Source organism: Pteronotus mesoamericanus, unplaced genomic scaffold, assembly GCF_021234165.1.
Source record: "Pteronotus mesoamericanus isolate MK-2021 breed Mesoamerican mustached bat unplaced genomic scaffold, CSHL_Meso_final contig_74, whole genome shotgun sequence".
Taxonomy (NCBI): Eukaryota; Metazoa; Chordata; class Mammalia; order Chiroptera; family Mormoopidae; genus Pteronotus; species Pteronotus mesoamericanus.
Window position 1 is genome coordinate 32,187,379 of NW_026555247.1, and position 25,082 is coordinate 32,212,460.

Below are 25,082 nucleotides of genomic sequence, written 5' to 3' on the forward strand. Positions count from 1 at the left end.
TGGGACCAGTTCTCTCTAAAACGCAGGGGCTAAGTGGGCATAGTTTGCTCTTAGCTTAATCAGTACCTCTTGAGATTAAGGCAGGTTCCTAATGGATAGAGCATAAGAAGAGTCCAGATGTCCTAATGGCAGCTGTGTAAATTTTAAACAATTCATTATGCCCCCAAATCTATGAGTCATTTTAAAAACTGTCATTCTTTTTTGACCGGAGAGCTCTAGAGTGCTTCAAAATCTGACTTTCATGTGCTCAGGGCTGGCTTAGCAATAAGAAATTAAGTGTGGTCTTCTGTTGCCATCTGCTCATTCTACATGTCCTTGGGAAACTGAATATTGGGACTTCTTTTTACAACGCAGCCCTAAGATGCCCAGTTCATTGGATGTAGATTTCTTAACCAACTATGTAAGAAAGTATAATCGTGTCAATTTAGTGACAAGTTTTGTGTTCAGAAGGTTGTGTCCCTCACAGTCCTCTAATTCAAGAAATGCTTTGTTCTGAGACAGCAGCTCAGTAATTTCTTCAGGACATTTTATGACCTAGTTATCTCATTGCATTATAATAAACTGTTTTCATGATCTGATTCAGTGTTTTCCACGTCTCCAATAAAATGGTAGCAAAAGCACAATCACAAGGAAAATTCATAATCTTAACAATCACTTCATTCATCACACTTTACTCTGAATTTGACTTGAACACACTCTCTTGACAAATAATTTTAGAACGTTCTCTGACAGTTTGAATAAACCATAAAACATTTTTCTCTCTTCTTTCATTGCAACTATGGCAAGTATATTTAGCTATGTAGTGTGTAGTCCCTGCTTTTCATATTCCCTGTTGATAGATGGATAGTGTAGGTCACATTTTGTTCACGTGCAGTTATTCTCAAGAGAGAGAATTAGAGTTTGTTTTTGTCTACGAGTCTCAGGAGGCCTGCCTGGGGCACAGGAAATACACAGACCAAGATGATATTGACCCTCCTATGAAAATGCCTCTGTCCTGGAATAGAAACAGAGGTATTCTGTTACTTTTGCATTTGAGAGTTAGAAAAGCAAGTATGGAGAACAGGATGACAGCTGGTGGGAGGCTGGTGAGGGGGTGGAGGGATTGAGCAAAAGAGAAAAAGGACTCATGGACATGGACAACAGTGTGGTGATAGCTGGGGGGGGGGGCGCACAAGGGAACTAAAAGGTAATGTAAAAAAACAATAAAGATTAAAAAAAAAAGAAAAGCAATGTAGAGAAATTAACATTGATCTGATGCTAGATTTTTCATATGTGATCTTAACTGTTTTATAGCTTTTAGAAATCACAAGGGATACCCGTATTATATGGGATATTGCAGAACAGGATGGGCTCATCTGAGTATCATTCCATAGGTTATGGATAGTTTTAAAGGGGAAAAAATAGTTATGGTGGAATAGGTGGTAGTCACTACCTTGATCAAATAGTGTAGGACTGCGTGACATTAACATGTAGTGATGCTGCGTGAAGTGTGCATGTGTCATCACCTACGGAGTAGTCTTGCCAAAAATGTTTCACTTGAGCCCAATGACACCTTGAAATTCAACTTCCAGTTTATAGACAAAACAAGAGACAGAGGAACAAGGTTAATGATATCATAAAAAAATAAGCCAAATCTAAAATGCGGACCATGCTACAAACAATTAGTTTTGCTTTTTTTTTAAAGTTAATATGAAGAAAAATGAAGGGGGACTGTTCTAGAACTAATGAACAAAGGCAAAATCAAATGTAGTGCATAAAACTTGAGTATTTTATTTACTGGTTAAAAGAAGTTATAAAAGACATTTTTTAGACAATCAGTAATATGAATATAGAATGGATTGTAAATACTCTTAGAGAATTATGGTATTGATAATGGTGATTACAATAATAGTATTGTGTTTTTGAAGGAGAATGTTCTTATTTTTAAAGTATTCAGATGTGAATTATCATCATATGTGTAGGTTATTTTCAAATGATTCAGAAAAAGTTTATATATATGTATATACATAAATACATATTGCCAAGGGAAATATGATAAGGTATTATTTGTTGAGTGATTGTTATACTACTTTTTAAACTTTTCGTGTATTTGAAATTTTCCATAACAAAAGGTTGGGGAGAATCACAAGGGGAAAGAAAATTTCACCTTCATATTTTTATTAAATGAGCAATCAACTGAAAAAAATATTCTAAATCTAATAAAAAACAGGGATGAAAGACCCTTCTTTGTCCCTTGAGTTTTTCTTAAGGCTTTCTAGGCCTCATAGAACTAGGCACAAGAAAACTGAAAAAATAGGAAGACGATAACTGGGAGAGTGTGCTGTACCAGAAACAAGAGAAAGAGGGTCCGGGGCTTTGGGGCAGGGCGCTCACCGCAGAACGGGACCAGCGTTGGGAAAGACTGTAAGTTAAAGGTGGATTCTTGTTGAGGTCCAACGTTTTTTGAAAACTTCATGTTGTGTGCATATGTGAATCTTTAAAAACAGAAGAATCTGGTAAATCAAGGCCATTGTATTTATTGTTGTATTTATTGAACTCTCTTTTTGAATATAATGCAATACCCAAAGATGTGTGTCTGGGGTGGGGGGACTTAAGACCAAAGGATTTATCCTGAGAATTAGGGTTCCCACTTAGTGGAGTCTCATTCTTAACTCTCCCTTTTCAGAGGTAGTCATCATTACCGCTTTTTAAAAACTTTGGAATCATTACGGAATTATTTTAAATGTTGTATGTGTGAATATGTATGTATGTATAGATGTGTATAGATACATACGTACCTCCCCTTTTAAAACCCCAAGTGGGAATGCCTTTTACACACTGTACTGCGTAAAATACTGTACGGTGCACTCGATATTTTGGAGATTGTTTCATATCTTATGGTGCAGTGTTCCATTGTACGGCTCTATCGTAATTTACTAATCCCTGATTCTTGGACATAAAAGTTCTTTTCCGGTACCCATTGACTGTTAGAGAAATTTTCGAATGTATGAAAGCAAATAATGTAATGAATACTCTTGTACTGAGAAGAGCGTCAACATCATTTTCACAGTTGGGGCTCCCCGGTGAGCAGACTTGGAGATGGGGGTCAGCGCTCAGATTTACTGGGGTTCACTCTTAGTCTCCACGCACGGGGAGAGGAAGGCAAGGAGGCAGGTTTGGCGTGAAGGGGAAGGTGCGCTGCGATGCCTCCGTGTGATTTCAGTTGGCGCTGCGGGGAGCTCTAAAGGAGGAGCGAATGACCCTGCCCGTGCTACCCTGACTTGACAGAGGGGGCCCAGCGTGCACATCCCCGGTTAGATGAGCCTTGGGCTGTGCGCCGTCCCCGCTGGAGAGCGGCGCCTGCCCCCTTGGCTGGGGCGGTCCTTCGCGGGGCTGGCAGCCCAGCGTTGTCAGCAGCTGGGGTGGTGGGTCCTTCATTCCTGAGGAGAACGTGGGCGCACACTTCCGATCCGTCTCCTCTTCATCCCCACCAACGCTTCTTACCCGCTTTCCTCTCCCTCACCTCCCTCGAGTGCCTCTGAGCCCAGGCAGCATGTCATTTCACCTGTAAATCCTGCACTTCTGCTTTCCTTTGCAGAATGTGTCCTAGTAAAAGCTTGATTAACCAGACTGACAGGAGAATGAAGTTTTCTGGTGGGTGGAGTGCTGTGGCAAATGAAGACAATATGGAACAGTGAGGAGCGTGTGTTGGTGAGGAACCAGGAGGCCTGCGTGTGCCTCTGAGCTCTGGGGCAGTTTCCAGTGTGATCCTGAGAGAGTTGCTAGTGGATCTAAATGTCCCCCAAAACACAAATCTACAGGATGATGCTGAGCTATATCTCCTCTCCATGACTAGATTAGGAAGCCATATTATTTTTTGTCAACCACAAAAGCCTTTCTTCTGCAACTGTTTACATATAAAAAACAAAACAAACCAGTAGGAGGTAGAACGATATTTCACCAACTTTTGCAGTGACTTGGCTTACTGATAGAGGTGAGGGACGACTGAAGTTTCGCCGTTCATGTGGAACCCTTTTTGGTGCATTCTCTGGTGCCATGTTACGAAAATGTTTTCTGAATTATAATTTCTCCGAGACCAGATTATGCCTCTGTTCCTCTTTGCCGCACGGACGTTCTCACTTTCCTCCCTTCGTGCTTGCTCCCTCCTCCTTTCCCTGTCACTCTGTTTGGGTGGTGATAGCCAGATTTCATCAATAAAACTCGGCCTGTTTCCCACTGCTCTCAGGCTGAACTCCCGATTCCTTAGGAGGGCTCACCGAGTCCTGTACCTGTTGACCCGCCAGCCTTGTCATTCTGCCCTTTGCTCTGAAGGCCAGCCCTGCGGGTTGCACTGTCCGGAAAGACTTGAGGTCTCTTACCTCTGGGACCTAGAACGTGTGATTCCATGTGCTTCTTCCATGGTCAGTTCCTACTCATTCTCGCTCACCATTTCTTCCGAGAATCTTTCCTGGGCCCACTGAACTCAAGTTAGGACATTTCATCTTTTATGTCTCAACCCAGGATTTATCGCTTGAGATTTCTAATGCAATGCACTCTGTGGTACTTGTTTGCACGTATGTAACTTCTACGGGATAGTTACCTCATATTTTTTTTAATCTCTTGTTGTAATGCCATAGTATAGGCACACGATGGAAACTTGGGAAATCTGCTCCAAAATGTATACTAATTATTGTTATGAGGTCAGAAATTAATTTGAAAGCTATTTCTGTATCAGGAAGGGAGTTTGTAGTGTTATTTAAGTCATGCAGAACTGACTTGTAATATTTGTGGATAATAGAATTGTGTTTGACAAATATATACAGTGGTACACTTATGTTGTGGCAGAAAGGTATTAACCTGCTGAAAAATCCCACTTGATCAATTATTAAGTGGCCATATTGGAACAGTCCAGTAGATGTGGAAACAGTATATGAAGTAGCAAGATCTGTGTTTTTCTTTAAATTAATATTTACTGAGCGCCTACCATGTGCAAGGTATTTTACTAGTTGTCTTAGATGTTTGGCTTCTCTTAATCTCCATGGCAGCTTTCTGAAAGGAGGGTGTCACTGTCCTTCTTTCACAGATGGGGAAGCTGAGACACGGAGGGGTCACCTTTTCAAGATCGCATAGAAGAGCCAGGACTTGAGTGAAGTTCTTCTGTCTGTGAGTCCACTGTTAAACATGCTACATTTGCCTTAAATCCCTTTTAGAAGTAACCTTGGATTTAGAATGCACTTTTGCACCTGTGATGTTTCATCAACATGAGAGAAGCCGGTGCTCTCCAAATTGATACATGGATTTGATGCAGCTCTAATCATGATCACAGCAGGCTTTTTTGCAGAAATGTACAAGCTGATTTTAAAATTTATATAGAGATTAAGAGGACCTAGAATATCAAAGGAATCTTGAAAATAAGAACTAGCACATTTCCCTGCTGGAAAGAAACATCACTGTGTTCCTTTGGGGTGTCAATTTCTTGAATTCTCTTATAAACTAGACAGGACTAGTTTTTTATGCTGGACTTGTATAAAATTGAAATATACATAAATTATACAGTGACCCACCTAACCATCTAAGTCAAATTAACCTTCCACATGTTGGCCAACTAAGGATGAGTTTTAATGACCTTCTGCCAGTGTGTGAAGGGGCCTGGGCACAGGAGGACCCTGGTATTTGTTTCCCTGTCCCCTTCTAACCCCCAACAAAGCTCCCCCTGTTACTTGTAGGGGCCTTAAGCTTTTTCCTTTACTGTAATTTCTTGTTATTCTTCTAACTACTTCGTTTATGCCGTGGATATTTTTCTTATACACTTTGGGTGTGTAGTGTGTATTTGCACATGCAATTAGGAATAGTGTACGTTTACATGTGACAAAACTCAAAAACCATGGCCTTAAACAACTACGGAGTTTATTTTTCCCATGTAATGAAAAGTTTAGTCTAAAGTTAGAGTTTCTGTGAAGGCTGAGCCCTCCTATTTTTGAACTAATGCAGCATCTTAGCAAGCATGTGTCCTTGGCTCGGGAGGGATGGCAGGCCCAGTGCCCAAACGTCCTCTACTGTCTTCTCTGCCTTCAGCCTTTAAACGTCCCCCCAAACCCATTTCCCCACAGTCTGCCCCCAATCCTGACTTGATACCCTGTTAATATTAAGTGTGTTCTGAGACCAGAAGTCCATTTCTCCACGAGTCCCATAAAGTAAGACTCTCTGTTCTCCTCTCTCTAGCCAAGATCCAAAAGCTTATTCTCCTGTGCCTTTCAGTACCACCCTCCAGCTGGTCACCAAGCCCTTCTGATAGATTATTCTTTTTGTAGAAGTGGTTTCTGTTTCTTCTGTATTTCACTGGAACTTCCCTAATCCCGGCAGTGAGATATATCAGTATCGGCTATTGGTTGTGATTCCCATGCCAGTTTCATGTTAGGTATCCTTTATGATTATCTTTTAAATGTTTCACCTAACAGACACTTCTGTGTAGAGCTCTTGTTCTAGTACATCAGCCAAGAAATAATGTTGTGTACAATTTAAGGACCTTCAGCAGGGCATATATGTATGTATGTATAGATAGATATATATGTAAATATACATATATTAGAGAGTGTGTGTGTGAGAGAGAGAGAGAGAGAGGACAGGTTAGTTTTTACAGTCTAATTTCCTTGGAAATACAGCAGTGAATTTTGGATTCTGGTCCTCCTTCGCCCACCCCCAAACACTCTCTCTCTCTCTCTCTCTCTCCATAAGGTGGTAACTCCTTACCTTGGTTAGACAGAACTTCTTACCTTATTTCTCAGATAAGCAGGTAACTGTGATCCCCTGGAAAAGATGTAGTGAAGTTTTTTACCATTAGTTCTTAAGGGAGTTGCTTTTTGGATCATTAACTAATTTCAGGTTATGTTCTTTTAAAAGGATATATTCCTATTATGGGTTGAATTTTTTCCCCCTAAAATCCATATGTTGAAGTCCATACCTCAGAATATAACCTTGTTTAGGCCTCTATAAAGGTAATCAAGCTACAGTGTGGTCATCAGGAAGGTCCTAGTCCAGTATGATTGATGTCCTTATAAAAGGGGAAAGTGGGAGGCAGAAGTGCACACAGGGCGGATGCCCGGAAGGTGGCCTTCTGCAAGCTGAGGAGAGCGGCCTGAAACAGGTCCTTCCGTCCTCAGATGGAACCAACCCTACCCTTGATTTCAGACTTCTGGCCTCCAGAACTGTGAGACAATCAGTTCTGTTGTTTGAGCCACTCAGTTTGTAGTCACGGCAGCTCTAGAAAACTAGTCCAGTCCCTAATGAAGATCCTTAATTGCCCTTAATGAGAACTCCCAGATTCTCATTAACTGTCAGTTCTTGATTTTTTTATGAGGAGGTGGGGATTTCTTTTTTCCTAAATCTTTGTAATTATTTTAGCTTCTGGAGAAGCTGAGTTAGAGATCCATGTGTTTTCCATTGACAGAAGCTATACCTTTATCATGTTATGGGTGATTATTTTCACTTGTTTTAAGGGCTCTGCAATGCATTATTCTTCCAGGTTCTCTTGAGTTGCCCTATCACCTGAATCCCAGAATGTTCCTGCCTGTTGTGGGCCCATTCCCCTGCAGCACACACATGCCTGAGTCCCAAGTCTCCACGTTTGCATTCTCTCCAAGCCAGGCAGGGTGCACTGAATATGAGTCCTCAGATATTTAGAGAAACGGTGTTCTTTCCCGATCTCACTGTGTTGTGTTTGGTGCCATGAGCTTGTTTAATTGAGAGGCATCTTCTTTGGGTGCTGTCACCATGGAAACATGAGCTCCTTCCAGATTCTCATTTTGAGAAAATCATTGTTAGATATGTTACTCAGCCAGCAACATGCTGTACCAAGTTTATTAAAATTGGTTCAGTGCCTTGTTTCATTTTCTGATATCAAATAGGAATATGGAAATAATGATTAGTGTCATGGTAGCTTATGAAATGGAGAACATGATATACACAGGGATTTATTGATAGGAACTGAACTTGGACTTTTTAAAAAATGTATACCTTTTATTTAGAGCAAAAGGATAAAGTTTGGGGAGAAAAAAAATGAATGAAAGCCATGTATTCTAACAAAAAATAAAAGATATAATATGATTGTTTTTAGTAAACATTCCAATGTCAATAATAATTTTTTTACTTGCCTAATTTTCTAGTGACTATTCTTTTTTTGAAGAGTCTTTTGTTTTTATTTTTTGTTTAAGTAGTGTAGGTAGTAGTTTAAAGAAAAGACATTTGTTAAAAGCAACTAGCAATAAGACCGTGGCTACCAAGCTAGTTTCTTTTACAGAAAGTGGCTATCCTTTGAGTGTTATTGAAAAATATCTTAGGACAGTCTCAGCCTTCTAAAGAGTTCATGTTTATATACATATTTTTGTTGTCACTTAAAAATCTTGGGTGGAAAAAAATCACTGCTGTGACATTTCTTTTGGCTCACCATCTGTCTGGCCTGTAGGTGACCTCCCCACCCCGCTGCAGTGTCTCAAAAGACCTGGCGTCTTCTGTTTTCTGTGGAGCCTTTGATTATTCAAGCCTCCATTTCTCTCGGACTTCTCTGAACTAGTATTTAGGTATTTATACTAGAACTAAATTTTTATTATGCAGGAAAGAGTTGAAAGAGAAATTCATTTTCCCTCAAGGTTTGCAAAAGGCACTCATGACCTTGAGACATAATAGGTTTGTAGTAAATATGGTTGAATGAGTTTCTCACTGAATGTGCTCTTTTTAATGCTGAGAACTGTGAAACAATGCTGAGTGTTTCTTGGCCTTGATGTGTATTACCAGTTTGGAGACTTGGAAAGATTGGAGAGCTCACTTGTCATGGGCAGCATAGCAGAGTGAGACCATGGGAAGTCAGGCTGCCTGGGCTCCCACTGGAGCTCCATTACTGCACTGTTCACTTTGTGACTCCTTATGATTCAGTCAGTGTCTTTCTTTGTGAAAGAGGAGTGACAAAAGCACTTACGTGATTTGGTGTGAGGATTGTGATCTTAATTAGATTTTATAATATAAAAATGAGATGGTATGTAGTTTTGCGTACATATGTATTATATATATATGGTTTAGGCTTTGGAAGTGCAAGCGGCCTTCATAATAGAAGTATGTCATATGCACTTATAATACTTGGCATCATTCTGATACCATTTCCAGATCTGAAAACACAATGGCAGGAAACAGCCTCGTTCTCCCCATCGTCCTTTGGGGTCGCAGGGCACCAACACATTGCATCTCAGCAGTGCTTTTAACAGACGACGGGGCCACAGTCGTAACTGGATGCCACGATGGACAGATATGTCTCTGGGATCTTTCCGTAGAATTGGAAGTGAGTATTTGAAATGTCTCTTATGCTTTTTGAATGTAAGAAACTACTTAATAGAGAATAACACAGATCCAGAATAACACTTGGTTTCGTAATATATTTTCTGCAAAGTACATTTTGACTAAAATTGGTATTATGCAGATTGATTATTTTCATTGTTCATCAGAGTTGACTTCTGAAGGCTTTGGCTATTTTCAAATATAATATCTATCCCCTGTGGCGTAATATATTACATTTATAATTTTTCAAAAAAAGTTTTACCCATTTTGAAGGAGGCTTCCAAAAAGATATTAAAAAAACAATTTTGAGCATTTCTTTAGATTCTAAGATGAATTTCTTTAGAGCAAAACTCTTAATAAGGTGTACACTTTGTTGTGTTTATTTTAAAAATCATTATGTATTTATCACCGTTCTTTATTACTACGGATATGAGCGCTCAGTGCACTCTGCTCCTACGACCCCTCAGTGGACAGGCTGGGAAAATAGGAGCTGGGGGCACGCTCACACTCAGTCTCACACACACTCACGCAGAGCTCACTGGCTGCCTCCAGTACCTCCGGTTCGTCTTTCTTAAAAGTGCACGGTTTATTCTACTTTTCTCTTTTTCCATATTTTTAACCTCCCTTCTCTGACAACTGCCAGGAGGAATTTTTCTGTAAAGGGACCAGAAAATAGGGTGGTGATAGGTGGCATGGAATGTAGTGGCCAGAAAGTTGACTTTTTAAGTACCTTTTTTTTGGTAACAGCCTTATTGAGTTAACATTTACACCACACAATTCAGTCATTCAACACGTACAATTTAATGATTTTTAATATGTTCACAGAGTTGTACACCCATTACCGTAATCAATTTTAGAACATTTTAATTATCTCAGAAACAAACTGTGTACTCTTTAGCTGTTATTTTCAAGAATCCATTCCCCCTTGGCAACCCCTCATCTATGTTTTATCTCAGTAGGTTTGCCTATTCTGGACATTTCATATAAATGGAATTATGTAATATGTGGAGTTTTTTGTGACTAGCTTTTTTCACTTAGCATAATTTTTTCAAGGTTTATCCATGTTGTAGCATGTATCAATACTTAATTTCTTTTCATTGCCAAATATATGCCATTGTATGGGTAAACCACATTTATTTGTCTTTTTATCAGTTGGTAGACATGTGGTGGTTCCTTCTTTGGCCATGCTTAAGAATGCTGCTGTGAACATTTGTGTACAAGTGTGTGGACATGTTTGCATTGCTCTTAGGTACACACCTCGGTATGAAATTGCCAACTGGAAAACTGACCCACGCACTTTGACAGCATGTAAAGGCAGGCCAGGCTAATACATTGCAAAGGAGCTGGAAATGAGTGTTGTAGAATGTGCTCTGCCTTCAAGACTGATAGCCAACTAAATATGAAGCAGCAATGCAGTGATGAGAAAAAAGTGACACCATGTTTTACTGGAATGATTATAAGCAGTTAAGATTTAACTTGTAAGATTTCAGAAACAATTCTTTTACTGCATGGATTTCACTAGAATGTTATGTTTATTTCAGTTCAAGTAGGAGGGATAAATGTGACTGAGGGGGATGTGAGAAATGGTTAGGGCAGGGAGAGGCAGCTAGGAGAGAAATATATCTCTTGATAGATATTCAAGGAATTGGACTTTATATCCAGGGGGAAAAGAAGGCTAAATAAAAGGTGGCTTGGCTATTGCCTTTTGATATATATGGAGGGTCTTTTTAAGTATTATACTTTCTAGCAACTATTTATGCCAACTATTAGGGATCAATAAGAAGAAATGCAGCATTCAGGAGGAAGGCACAAAATGCCTTCTTTAAAAGTTGTGGTCTCTTTTCTTCTTCTTTTGCTAGGAAAGGATAAAAAACTGGAGCTAGAATTTTGTCATCCATTGTCTTGGTCTCCATTTACCTGAGAAAATGGCACCCTGGCCTAACGTGGTGGCAATAAAATGTCTGAGAGAAACTGTAGAAGCAGTAGTGTAGTGAGTACCTAGAGAGATGGTAAGAGTAAGGGAGGAAACCTGTTGAGATAGATATTGTTTTTGATATGCAGAATTTGTAAAGCATCACTGTCTGTAGAGTCACTGGATATTTATGAGACTGGTTCCTATTTTCATGAAGCTTTCCTTCTAGGCGGGAAGCGGGCCTGTGCCAAGAGCCGTGTAATCCACGGCATCGATGAAAGAAGTAAAATGTTATGGTGGGTTCTTAGCCTTTGAAAGCAAGCGAGTGGCCTGAGTCTTGGCTACTCTAGTATGTAATTGTGTGACTTTGGGCAATTAACCGATTTTGTGCTGAAGTCTCACCACATTTGTTTGTTTGTTTTTGCCCTGTCTAAAATATGGCCTGCCATATAAGGTTGTGGTAAGGATTCTATGGAGGATGCGCATTAAATAGCTGTATCATTGCTTGCACATAAAAAGGGTTTATTTAATAAATGCTAATTGTAGCATCTCAGTAGTAGAAAGGAAAAAAGGTAGCTAAAGGGGATTGAAAGAAGAGGCGTGCTGAGCCACGGCCGACTGAGGAACTAGCCGGGCCCAAGGCCCCAGGTCGGAATGTAGGTGCCTCTGTTTACTCTTTCTTAAGAACTGACACGCCACAACCTTTTATCCTGATCATCTTGTATTGCCACTGATAACTTGATAAAGACTTGATAAAGAAATGTCACAATTTTATGGTATTTCTTTGTACTGATTATATGTGAAATGTTTAGTTAATAACTATGACATAAATTTTTATGCAATATGGTGAAAGTTTAGGAAATTTTTTACTATTTTGTGAAAAATGCCATTGGAATTTTGATAGGATAGCATTGAATGTATAGATGGCTTTGGGTAAGATGGACATTTTAACAATGTTAATTCTTCCAACCCAAGAACTTGGGCTATCTTTCCACTTACTAGTCTTCTTCCATTTCTTTCATGATTGTCTTACCATTTTCTCTATACAGATCTTTCACCTCATTGGTTAAATTTTTTTTCATAAATACTATATTTTATTCTTTGATGCCATTGCAAAAACATGGATGGACACCATTAATGGTGCAAATAGGCTTTAAAGGTATTAATCATATTCTGTTTTTTAATTAGATCTTGAATATATGGCTATTCAGTACATTCTTTATGTCTTACATGTTATAAGTAGTATTTGTATGTATTAAATATTTAATTTAAAAAATCCACCCCAAAATAACATAAGGCCCTGAAGTAACCCAAAGTAATAGCCTGCAGTTTGGTACAAAATGGATAAATTTGGGAGCTGATTGTCAGACTGCTTTAGAATAGTGGACAATCTGTGTCGTTGTGTGACTTTGGGCCGTTCTCTCTGTAAGGCACTGTGTCACCAGATCATTAGTCTGTGAAGGTCACTCTTAGTTCCCGGCAGTTAGTGTTCATATCAGCGTTTGGGAGGGTGCCTGTCCTTTATTTTTTTATTTATTTTTTTGTATTTGGGGATGTGATTCTAGATCCTCTAAATGTGCTTTTGGATCAGTGAATCTATTATTTAAAAAATAAGTGAGGTTAAATTATTTTACATGCTAATTCACATTCTTAACCTGGTTTCTCGGTGTACTCTAGCTTAGACCTACCACCCTGGTGTGAATCCTGCCTCCATTCCTCTGCCTGCGGTACTAGGCAAGTAATGTCCCCTCTGCGTGTTCCAACTGCAGGCTCAGAGCTACTTGGCAGGGTGATTGGGAACATTAAATAGGGGGGAGTCACTCTTTTGTTCTTCTTAGTTTTTGATATTCGGAGCAATTCTTCTTAAATCTATATCTTAATACAACTATTTAACTAGATCCCTAAAAACGATTAATTTTTAAAAATTTGGTCCTCATATCAACATATTTGTGTGTTTCTAGGTTAATCCTCGAGCACTGTTATTTGGTCATACGGCTTCAATCACCTGTTTGTCTAAAGCATGTGCTTCTAGTGATAAACAATATATTGTGAGTGCATCTGCAAGTGGGTAAGTATTTTCTCATTTACTATTTCCTCATAAGTCTTTATTGCAGATAGTACCAGTGAATTAGTGAGCAAAGAAGTGTTTTTTCTTTTGTATCTTAAATTCTTGAGTTGTTTAAAGATATTTGGAAATGTGGTTTTAAAAATGTGCATTTCATCTTTATTAATGATTTGTATAATGCTTTTGTTATAATTTATTGTGTTTTTACTTTGCTTTTGAGAAACTAAGAATACCATAAACAGTGGAGCTGAGCCTTAATCCCCACAGCACTGTTACTGAGTTGGCAGACAACTTTGAGAATTTTTAAAAACCTGATGATGCTAGGCTAGCATAAATCTGCGAAATGAAGCCATATAAAAGATCATATAGTTATATTGATGTGTATTAATACACTAGTGTACCACATATATTCCTAAACCTCAGAATGTAACTTGTTTTTGGAGAAAGATCGTAAGACAGTAGTTGTACGGTCCGGAGTGTACGGAAGTTTAAAAACTTTTTTGGTGCTTAGAAAACTGTATATTTACAGGATATGTAATTGAAGAGAATTGGGGAGCTGGAAGAGAATTATTTAAGTTGTCTCTTTCACCCTCCCCATAATTTTATGAATTTGAAAAGAACCTCATGTAACTATTTGGAACAAGAAGAGGCTGCATCAGGTAAAAATCCAGGACCTTTTGGTCAATTCAAGGATGACTCACATTAGAATGCATCGTCTAAACAGATTGAACTTTTCTTGAAAAATTGTTTCATACCATGTGAGATATAGGAAATGGCATTTAAGTTTATTTTTTTAAAAGAGAAGGAAGACATTGGCATTTCTGGTTTCGAATACTGTGTCCGTAGTTTGGCATATAAGCTTTGCTGTCTGCATACATTCAATGAAACTACTGCAATAAACACAGAATCAAAACTGGAATATTATATTTAATTTAAAAATGTTTGGAACTTTAACTCTATTTTTTATTCGTTTTTTGCAGTGCTAAATTTTCTAGCTATGTTGATGACTACTGCAGCGCTATAAATCAGAAGTTTATTCCCTGTTTTTGGCATTTGCCCCCCCCCCCCCCCCACCCCCCGCCAATGTACCCCATGGGGCCCTGCTGTGCTTTGTTATTGTCCTGACTTTGAGATTGAGGTTGAGGGAGCAACCGCCACCTCAGTCAGCCAGTGTCTGGGATGAAGGCAGAGTCGAGAGACAGTTCCGGAGGGTCCGGCATCAGTTCTGGCCGGAACTAGGCACAGTGCTCCGCCATCCCAGGGGGAGCTGGCAGTGCAGTTTCACCATGTGCTCAGCACCAGTGTGGATCAAGGCAGGGGTGGGCAGGGTGGGGAGGAGGTTGGGACAGCGAGTGGGAGGGCCAGGATTTTTGATGAATAGCAGCAGCGAGTGCACTGCTTTTTCTGAGGTATACAGGTTTTAATGGAAGATCACTCTTACACCACTGTGACAGAGTTAAACAGTGCTTTTAAAAAACCAATTTATTTTGCTTTGTAGAGAGATGTGTCTCTGGGATGTGAGTGATGGCAGATGCATTGAATTTACAAAATTAGCCTGCACACATACTGGCATACAGGTGAGTGTCTATTTCTGCCACTGCCCAAGGCTGCACAGTTATTACAGGTATTCAATTAAAAAATGTTTTTTAAACATTGAGCTATATTTTTATGTAAAAAAATGGGTGGAGCTGACAGGAAGACTGAAATTAAAGTAGTAAAAGTGTTCCTCGTCCGACGGTACAGTGGGGTATGAGGGGGAGGTACGGTAGAGGAGACTGAAGGGGAAAGATGTAAAGTAAGCGGAACGCCACCGCTGCGCCGCTCTGTCCAGCTCTCCTGTGACCCAAGGCAGAGCCAGCTGGGTAAGTCGTCTAGATCCTAGGCAAGGGAATTCTTTCTTGCTGAAGCCTTTATGGTTCTATTCATGCTTGACACAAACTGACCCACTTTACGGGTCATATCCTTTTCAGTGTTTGTGTAGTTGTGTAGTTGACTTTCTAGCTCTGTAGAATAAACAACCATTTCATATGGCTGGTGTACACAGGAATTTACACCAGAATTTAGAGTTTCTGACTTGCATGCCTTGTATTCTTTCTTACTCTTTTGTAATTGTCAGGTTCTTTGTGCTTCTATTCACTCATCATTTACTGTGTTGAGTGTAGGGAACATTACAAGTATATAAAAAAATGATTTATGTTCTCACTGGGGAAGGAGAGGGAAGAGAAGAGAACTGACATTTATTGAGCAAATATCTTATAAGCATTTCCTGTATGGTGTTTCACTTAGTCCTTCCCACATCCTTTCAAATTAAATAGGAGTATATCATTTTACATATAAGGAAACGTACCCAGACTGATTAAATGACTTGCCCCGGTCTTACAGTGAGTCATTCCTGGTGCTAGATGCCAAGTCAGGTTTATCTGACTTGAGGGACTTTGTTCTTTCTGTTAAATCTTACTGCCTCCCTTAAAACAAACCGGTACAGTCGTTTGTTGCAGGAAGAACCTTCTGTGCCAACCCAGATTAGAAAAGCAGTGGAAAATGGTCATGGGGGAGGTGGTGATGAGCATGATAAAGACAAAGGCCTTCAAAACTTTTCTTTTTCAATGCTGTTAGGATGTATGCTTTTTATTTAAAAGGTGTTTATTATTTATTTTCTGTCATATATGAAGAACCATCAAAGTTTATAGAGAGAGAAGGGGTAATAAAATGATGGAGAGTCATTGACTTTAAAGGTTACTTTAATTGAAAAATTATATGTAGCCCTGGCCGGTGTGGCTCAGTCCATTGAGTGCCAGCCTGTGAACTGAAAGATTGCTGGTTCGATTCCCAGTCAGGGCACATGCCTGAGTTGCAGGCTAGGTCCCTAGTTGGGCGCTCACAAGAAGCCACCAAACATTGATGTTTCTCTCCTCTCTTTCTCTCTCCCTTCCCCTCTCTCTAAAAACAAATAAATAAAATCTTTAAAAAAAAGAAAAAGAAAAATTATATGTAAATATCTGGAACTCATTGGATAGAAGGATTTGACTGTAGCATAATTTTATGATTTAAAAATTTTTGGTTTGCATTTTGGGAAGAATTGTCTTTATTTATTCAGCATTTTCTCAGTGCCCACTCTTTATCAGATCCTGTGGTGGGCCTTCTGTATTTAAATTGGCAGCCATTTCTCAGGAGAAGATGCTTTTTGTAGGTTCACTAGTGCATGACAATTGTCTCCTGTGCGATCTTCACCCTCGCAGGTCCAGGAATGTGTTGTTTTTATGTAAGTAGGAACAGAAAACCTTGGTGACTGGCACTTCCTGAAGTCACAAGGAAATGCCAGTGTATGAGATTATCACATGAGCATCCATTTTCAATATTTGGAAAACTCGTTTCTCCATTCAGGACACTTTCTTGGCCAGTATCAAAGTGTCTATGAAGCCAAATTAGTGTTCAAAAGATTGTTTGGGAGTTTGACTTCAAAGCCAAAGGCGGCAGACATTTAATCTGGCAGGTCTGATAAAATACCCCTGCCCTCAGCAGAGACCTCTTCCTGGTGACTACAGTGCACATGTCTCTCCTGGCTGGTGTTGGATGAACAATGACAAAGTTTGCTTCCCTGCACCCTCCTTTGCTCCTTGACACATCCTCCCCTTATGTGGGCAAGGTTACCTATGGTCACATTATTCTATGTCAGTGTCTGGCAGTCCCTGGGCCCTCCAGGTTGTGTGTTGTGTTTTTTGAATCAACTTCTGAGGTCTAGATTTGCCTCCTGCGTAGTCTGCATTTTATTACATCCTCTCTCAATGTTTTAGGGGCGTCACTTTGCACTTACTTAATATGCTCCATGATCTGGTCAATGTTTATGTTTAAGCAGTTGCCCTCCTTCAACAGGGTACTCCATGGTTGAGAAAAGATCGTATTTCTTCGCAGGCAGTGTTGGGCTCTGAGAACAGGTCTAATGGGGGTGGGAGCAGATGGATGGGGGTTTCTTAGTAATGTCCCCAGTTGTGGGATGGTTACAGCATTGCCTTCTGGCTCGCCCTCACGGGATCCTTATGCAGTCCAATCCTTGGGAGGTAGTAGTCTGGAGGCAGCCATCGTTACCTTCTAAAAATCCTATAGCGGAATCATTTTAAAGAGAGTGATGGTTTTTTGAAGCTGAGGTCTTTTGTTAAGATATTTGCCTTGTTTTGATGGTTATTCTTCCTCTGCTCTTTGGTTCATGGGAACCGATCTTGTCCTTATCCTTTGGCATGAGTAGCATGTCGATTGTGATTGTATTAGTTCTTGCATTTTTCTCCCACAAACTGTAAAAGTGTTCAGTGAGAATCGTTAACCAAGTCATCTCATACTCTAGTCTCAAATAGCACACTTAGATTAATCAGAATTTGCTTCTGATTATAATGTTTGACCACCTTCTGAATTTTGTTTGGTTATAACCAGTTATTATAATCCTATGCCTACTTATTCCCATTCATCTAAAATTCATATTATTTTGTGACCCTTCTGAGCTTCCCCTTTGCTTTGTGAATCTGATTTTTATTTAGGTATTTTATTAATTCATTCAACCTTCTTGTTTTCAATGCTGCAGGAGGATGAAAAGGAATTATGATGAATTTTCCAAAGTAATTCAAAAGGGAGGATAAGATGTTAGGAAAAGAATAATATTTGTTACATATTTTGAAATATTCATGTTACTTGATGTGTATATGTGTGTACATAGACATGTAGTATATGGTAACGTATGGAAGGATTACTAAAAAATCGAGCCTCATAATAAGTTTGACGAATGCATGTGAATCAATTATCTTAAGTAAAGGACATTTACAGTCTTTTTCCTTATAGTTCTATCAGTTCTCTGTTGGAAATCAGAGAGAAGGAAGGCTTTTGTGCCATGGCCATTATCCTGAAATCCTTGTTGTGGATGCCACCAGCCTTGAGGTGTTGTACTCCTTAGTATCAAAGATATCTCCAGACTGGATTAGCTCCATGAGTATCATTCGATCCCACCGAACACAAGGTCAGTGTGCAGTGCCCGGTACTTTTCGGCACCATGACTTAATGGTTAATGTAATGTAATGGTAATGCTACATAATGTACCACACATTAATATATTTGGTTGTATTCTTTTATTTAAGAAATAGCTAATAACTTATGGTCTGCTTCTACCTTCACAAAAAACATTTTTGACTGAATTAAGATTTAATGTGTTAGATGATTTCCATTCCATGGAATAGTCACTAGCTTTTCACATATCAGGGTGTGGGTGATTTTCTGAAAGGGAAGATGAAGATCTTAACCCCTGGCAGGAATGGTGGGAGGAACCGTAGTTTCACCTGTGCATTTTTTGGGCCTGGTTTTGTCACTTGCTTAAGAGGCATAGAAAGTGTTTCCATTTTATGTGGAGATAATGAAAAGTAAGGGGATTATGCACAGCTACATTTAATGAAAGTTCCTGGCATGTTTGACTGCACCCTCACCCAAAGCTCGTGAGTTTAGGTTTTCTATCATGTCTTTCTCTTGCTCCTAATCTATGGAGGGTGTGTTGTACAATAAAATGGCTAGAAGGCAGGCAAGCCAGGTGGGAAAGTGGGTGAACAAGTGCCTTGAAGAAATAAAGTGAGTCTGCTCCTCCATGACAAGTACTTAAAAGTTACGAATTTTGAAAACGAAAGTTCTTTGTTAACATAGTGATCAAGAACTCTTGAAATTATTAAAAATGTGATTACAAATAAAAAATAATTGCAAGTAGCTAGGAACTGCTTTTCCTTGAATTCCAAAATTTTGGTCATGTCTATTTTGTCTCAAAATTTGGTTTCTGTTACTTTATGAAATATGGAATTACAGTTTTATGACAATTATAAAACATACTGTTATTTAATTAAAGCAAACCAGGTTCCATGTTATTATTGTACTGTATTTGTAACCTTGGCGTTTTGTTCCTTCCTGGCTTAGAGGACACGGTGGTAGCCCTCTCAGTGACAGGCATCTTGAAGGTGTGGATTGTCACCTCTGAAATAAGTGGCCTGCAGGTAAGACAAATGAGACTGGAACTAATTTGTATGTCTTCCTTATGAAGTCTTAAATTGTAGTAATGGTATGTGGCTTCTTTTCTTAAACGGGAAGGGAAAAGCTAATTTTTTAAATAGTCTTACTGACATAGTAGAGAAGACCCCCTAGATGCTGTCTCTGTAAGTGGATTGATTTTTTCATTTTTGATAGTTAGCATTGGCTGTATCAAGGATAGACATGGAGAGACTTATTGCAGGATAGGAAGTAGAGAAATAGATAAAAGAGGTAGGATCTTTCTCAGTGGCTTCTGTTTAAGTTAAAAATTGAAAAGTAGTTTGCTCTAGGGGAAAAAAATAAAGCTGACCAACACAAAAAGTATATAAAGCCAATTTTAGCCCTCTCTCTCTGTTCTTTGGGCTTGAATTCCTTGTCACTTCGTAATAAGAAAGGCGGATCAGTTTTCAGACAATATTGGTGTTAATCTCTTCAGCTAGGGACTTTTTAGACATTGAATCTGGGAGAAACTAGATGAATTGATCAGCTGTTTTAAACTTAAAGGCACATACCTGTAGCTCCAAAATTTAGCGTTGACTCAAAACTTCCATCGCCTGTTCTAGCCGGAGTGATGGCACGCTGATTCGCATCTGTGTTTTAATCTCCACTAGCATTGTGGCGAAGGTGCCATGCGCAGATGTTTTTATAATGTGTTTATATTGCATTTTACTGCCTTGGTTCTTTATCCTTGTGTGATCATTTTCATTGACAACCAAGCCATTCCTAAAACTTTGCAAATCTTTCTCTTTTCAGGATACCGAGCCAATATTTGAGGAGGAATCCAAGCCAATTTATTGTCAGAATTGCCAAAGCATCTCTTTTTGTGCATTCACACAAAGGTCCCTTTTGGTTGTGTGCTCCAAATATTGGAGGGTAAGATAATAACATAAGTAACAAGCTTATTTTTTTCCCTTCAAGATGTTGGTTCACCCTGGTCTGTGAGGCCCAGATGTTGGTTTATCAGACTTTCAAAGATAATCGTAAGGCTAAGCTTGGTGCAAGACTATTTTAACCATTTGCTATTCATATGTGACTCTGCTATCATATTTTGAGGTGTTGGGATTTGGCCATCTGTTACTGCCTTTTTTGTTTGTTCATAGAATGGTTCAGTTGATGGTTATTGTTCTGTTTTCCAATTCTGCCATCGCTGCTGCCGCAGTCACTGCCTTGTCAGTATGACAGCCGCGGTAGCGAGTCTCCGGCAGGTGGGCACGTCTCTGTCGGCTGCCGTTACTGCCCGCCGCCATTCTGGTCCGGCTGCTCGGTGTCACGGAGGTCTTCCTCCATCACCTCAGAGCTAATGAGGGAGCATATTATTTCCACATTACCAAACTTTAATATTTTTATAATAGAAAAAGAGTCAGCGTACTTTGGCCTCTTGTATTAGAGCTTTCCACATATTATTTATTTTAATTCTTACAACCCAGAGGGGAGGTGTATTTGTTATCGGATGCCACATAACAAAAATTACTCCAAAACAGCCGTTTAAGCCCCGGACACATACCATCTCCCATCTAATGCACGTGTCACCGCCCGACCTGCGGGTCAGGGTCCAGGCACAGCTCAGCTGGGGGCCTGGCTCAGGCTGCGGCCTGGCGCCGGCCGGGACTGCTGTCCCATCACGAGGCCCCCCGGAGGGTCTGCTGCGCAGCTGGCTCACACGGCGCTGCGCAGGCCGCGGGGCCTCCTGACTGTGGGCCGGATATCAGTTCCTTGCCGTGCGAGCTTCTCCCCAGGACAGGTCACAGCGTGGGAGCTCTCTTCCCTCAGAGGGGGCCACATAAGAGAATGTGCAGCCAAGACCCACCTCCCTTGGAACTGAGGACTCCTCACTCTGCCACGGGCAGCTGTCTTGGAGCAGGCACCAAGTCAGCGCCCACCAGGGGTGTGACAGCCGGCGGGGATGAGGGAGGCAGCCCTGGAGGCTGCCCGCCACGGGAGGGATTGTCGCTTTCCCTGTTCTTCCGAAGAGGCAACTGAGGCATCGGGGAGGATATATCACGTGACTGAGCTCTCAGGTGGCAGTGGAGTCGCTGGGTTGCGGTTCAGGTAGCCTGACCGCAACAACTGCCATTGCTGCCAGGCTCTCCTGCCTTAAAGGGGAAAGGCTGTGTGGCAAAGGGACTGACGAGGGCGGCAGCATCTTGCCCTCCTCCTGCCATTACCAGTGTCTCAGAATAAGGCTGCAGAGGAAGAGCTGGCAGCTGCTTGGTGTATGCTGAGCTACATGCAGCCCTTCCTTTGTCTTAAAATTCAAAACTCATGCAAATGGTAATAAAAAACAGTGCAGGGGAGGATACAGTGAAAAATACACACTTTTCCCCTGGTACTTCCCTTCCTCTCCCAGAGGTAATAGCTAATACCAGTTTTTATGGTGTGTGTGTATTCACTATAAGCATTTTATAATCATGTTAGAACAGCCTTTTCTTAAATGCATACATAAGAATGAAAAGCCAACCCACAGAGCGAGATAAAATAGTTACAATATATACATATGATGGACTGGACTATTATTTATAAAAAACCAACTCCCTCAAATCAAGTGAAAAAATACAGCTGAGTAAGAAAATGGATAAAGACATTTCATAAGAGGAAAACCAACTGGCCAATGAGTATAGAAAGGTGCTCAGCTTCGCTCATCGTCAGAGAAATGCACACGTAGCAGCGCTGAAGTGAAACTGCAACCCACCAGGAGGACTTTTTTTGGTATATTTATTGCCATAAAGAAGTTTTCAATTTTAATATGGTTCAATGATCAGCTTCTCTTATATGGTCTGTAAAATAGTTTGTGACATGTTCTAAAGGGCTCACCACAAGCTGGGATTTTTTTAAATCTTTTTTTTCTAATATTTATATGATTTTACCTTATATACCTCTGAATCTTTAATTCGGAATTAATTTTGTATAAATTGTGAGGTATAAATCCTATTTTACTTTTATTCCAGATGGAACCGCCCCCCAAGTTCCTGGTGTCATTTGTTAATAATTCATTTTTCTCTTGTGCCTCTGTAGTATACTTTTCTCCTATATTGAATTTGTTCCCTGACTTGATTTGTCTCTGTAGTCACATACTAATACTATAATGTTTTATCCTCTCTAGCGTTATCATTTGCTTTATTAGATAATGGGGCAGAAGGGTGGTCTTCCTTTGTTATCCTTTCTTGGACTTTTTCTTGGTAGTGCCAATGTTATATACTGATAACTATTGATACTATAGCAAGTCATGAATTCAGCTAGGATTTGTTCTAATTTCAAGGCTTTGCACAGTAATACAATTTTTTTTTTTCTTTAAAGAAAAATAAAGTAAAAACTCTGAGCTATTGAATTACTCATTCCTCCTGGGGAAATTTTCTAGGAATACAGAATGTGCTTTTTTCAAATATTAAAAGTGGTAGAAAGGAAAATTCTGCTGGGAATTATAAGACCAGGGTTGTAGTCCTCGTCCTAGCACTTACTAGACACATGACCTTGGGCAGGTGATGTAACCCTCACTTGCATCGGTGTCCTGCCAGTCAGAGGGGGTAGCAGCACCTGTCTGCTCACCTCCTGCAGTGATTCCCAGGGTCGTCTGAGATGAGGGCCCTGGCAGGTCAATGGCCTGTGTCGCTGATGAAATTATAAGGGCTTTTATATGTGAAAATTATTAAATAATAAAGCTGTCTCTTACCTTTTTATTTACAGTGTTTTGGAACATTGATGTAAAAAGGTAAAGTAAGGTAATGCCCCTATTAATTAGGAGATAGTCTGATGTCAAAGTTAATTGTTAGAAATGTTACTGGCCATGGAAATGAAACAGGAGTCATAACCATGCCTTTGGAGGTAGGTTCCCTGTCACAGTGATCCTCTGGGTAAGGCAGGCTGCGGGTCCCCTGCATAGGGGAGCAGCCCCACGCCACCTGTCCTGGTTTGCTCTCTGACCGCACAGTGGAGACCCTACTTGTCTTTCCCTATTGAGGGTCACTATGCCCTGAGCCCATTGGCAAAACGCCTTTAACGGAGGTAGCAAACTTGAAAGGCCTGAGTTGGTTACATGTATTCTAGAAGTTGTTTTTTTTTCTTTTAAGTTGGAATGCGGCTATATCTTATTTAAATGGCACCGAAACAGGCTAGATTGTGAACTTCTTATTCCTTGCAGGTATATGATGCTGGAGACTATTCCCTGCTGTGTTCAGGTCCTAGTGAAAATGGACAGACGTGGACGGGAGGTGACTTTGTATCAGCAGATAAAGTAATCATTTGGACTGAGAATGGGCAAAGTTATATTTACAAACTACCTGCCAGGTATTCAATGAATAATAAGGCTTGAATCCTAAGTAATAGGTTCTGAATTTGGGGTATAACCAAGAAATAATGAAAACATGTGTCATATAAGTATTCAGTGTAGGTAAAAAAGAAGAAAACCTCAGAGCTTCTTAAGTTAGATAATTCCAGATTAACTTCAAAAATTAGGTGGATTTTCACTTGAAACAGGATATTGTAATAATGTTCATTATTTAATTTAATGCTAAATTAACTATAATTAAAAACCCACTTTTTTGCTCATATCAAAAACCTCATCTGTGGCCTGACAAAATAGGCAATGTCAGTATTTTAACTGAATGTTGTATTTTTCTCATTTTCAGTTGCCTTCCAGCTAGTGATTCATTCCGCAGTGATGTAGGGAAAGCAGTTGAAAATTTAATTCCTCCTGTGCAACATAGCCTCTTGGATCGAACAGATAAAGAGGTAAGATTCTTCAGGTATCATTTATAATTGATAGTTACATTGAAAATTTTTCGTAACTATATTTTTTGATGTCTTTTGGTAGCTAATCATGTGCAAGGTTCACTACAGTTCAAGGCACTGTGATAGACACTGTAAAACGCTTTGACGTAGTCAATTATAAGCACAATTTTAATGTTTGCACATCTTACACATATATTATGCCTATAATACAGCATTCACCATTCGCTGAGAATACAAATCATCGAATGCTGATTATATAGTGAAATGACTTTCTGATAAAGTTTATATTGACGGTGCATATTTATTTCATGCTTTCATGCAATTATAAATTCAGTGACAGAGGCAACATCCCTGTAGAAGGCAAGCATTATCCCGTGGTAACAATAATGCTCACTAACAATAGTCCACTATTTGAACAGGGCGTTGCTGTACCTCCCAAAAATCGTGTAGTGATTTAAATCACTAGACTTTAGAAATGAAGAATAAAGGAAATTTTTTTCTATTAAAATCAAAGTTTATTAAGATTTCTTAAAGCGCAGTTAATATCAATTTAAAGTTGAAAAGCAACAGCACGTCATACTGAGTGTTCAACTCTTGTAAGGGGTTTTTACTAGTAAGAAAGAAACTTTGGTTTTGGAAATAAAAGCTTCCTTTCCATCTGCATTTCCAGAGCTTTATCATTCTGAAAATTTTGTTCCATCTTTATGTGGGAAGGTGATGGGGGGAAGGGAATTGTTATTTACCATGAATATTTTGAATATACAGAATTTATACATGTATGTACAATTAAGATCTTCCATAACCTATTCTTTATTTTCTTAACTTAAACTTCTACTTACTGCTCTCCAACCAAGACAATCACTTCCAGTAAAATTAAGCAGTAACAATTTTATAAAAAATATACACAAAACAAAGCGAAATAAATACATTTCATGTTTCTTTAAATGTCAACTCCCCAATACATTTTAAATTAAGATATATGTGCTATAATATTCTCATTTATTGAAATATGAAATATTATTACAGTTG

At 39.5% G+C, this 25,082-nt stretch overlaps 1 protein-coding gene across 2 annotated transcripts in view; it reads left to right on the forward strand.

Annotated features, from left to right (window-relative positions):
* WDR7 (WD repeat domain 7) overlaps positions 1-25,082 on the forward strand; it is a 287,900-nt gene that overhangs the window by 9,316 nt on the left and 253,502 nt on the right. For both annotated transcript variants that reach the window (XM_054583717.1, XM_054583718.1), the window contains exons 2-10: positions 5,063-5,142; positions 9,136-9,307; positions 13,177-13,283; positions 14,779-14,857; positions 18,108-18,282; positions 19,218-19,294; positions 20,082-20,201; positions 23,464-23,609; positions 23,951-24,053. In XM_054583717.1, the coding sequence (XP_054439692.1) occupies positions 9,149-9,307; positions 13,177-13,283; positions 14,779-14,857; positions 18,108-18,282; positions 19,218-19,294; positions 20,082-20,201; positions 23,464-23,609; positions 23,951-24,053 (966 nt within the window). In that variant the 5' untranslated portion in view covers positions 5,063-5,142; positions 9,136-9,148. The remainder of the gene's footprint in view (positions 1-5,062; positions 5,143-9,135; positions 9,308-13,176; positions 13,284-14,778; positions 14,858-18,107; positions 18,283-19,217; positions 19,295-20,081; positions 20,202-23,463; positions 23,610-23,950; positions 24,054-25,082) is intronic.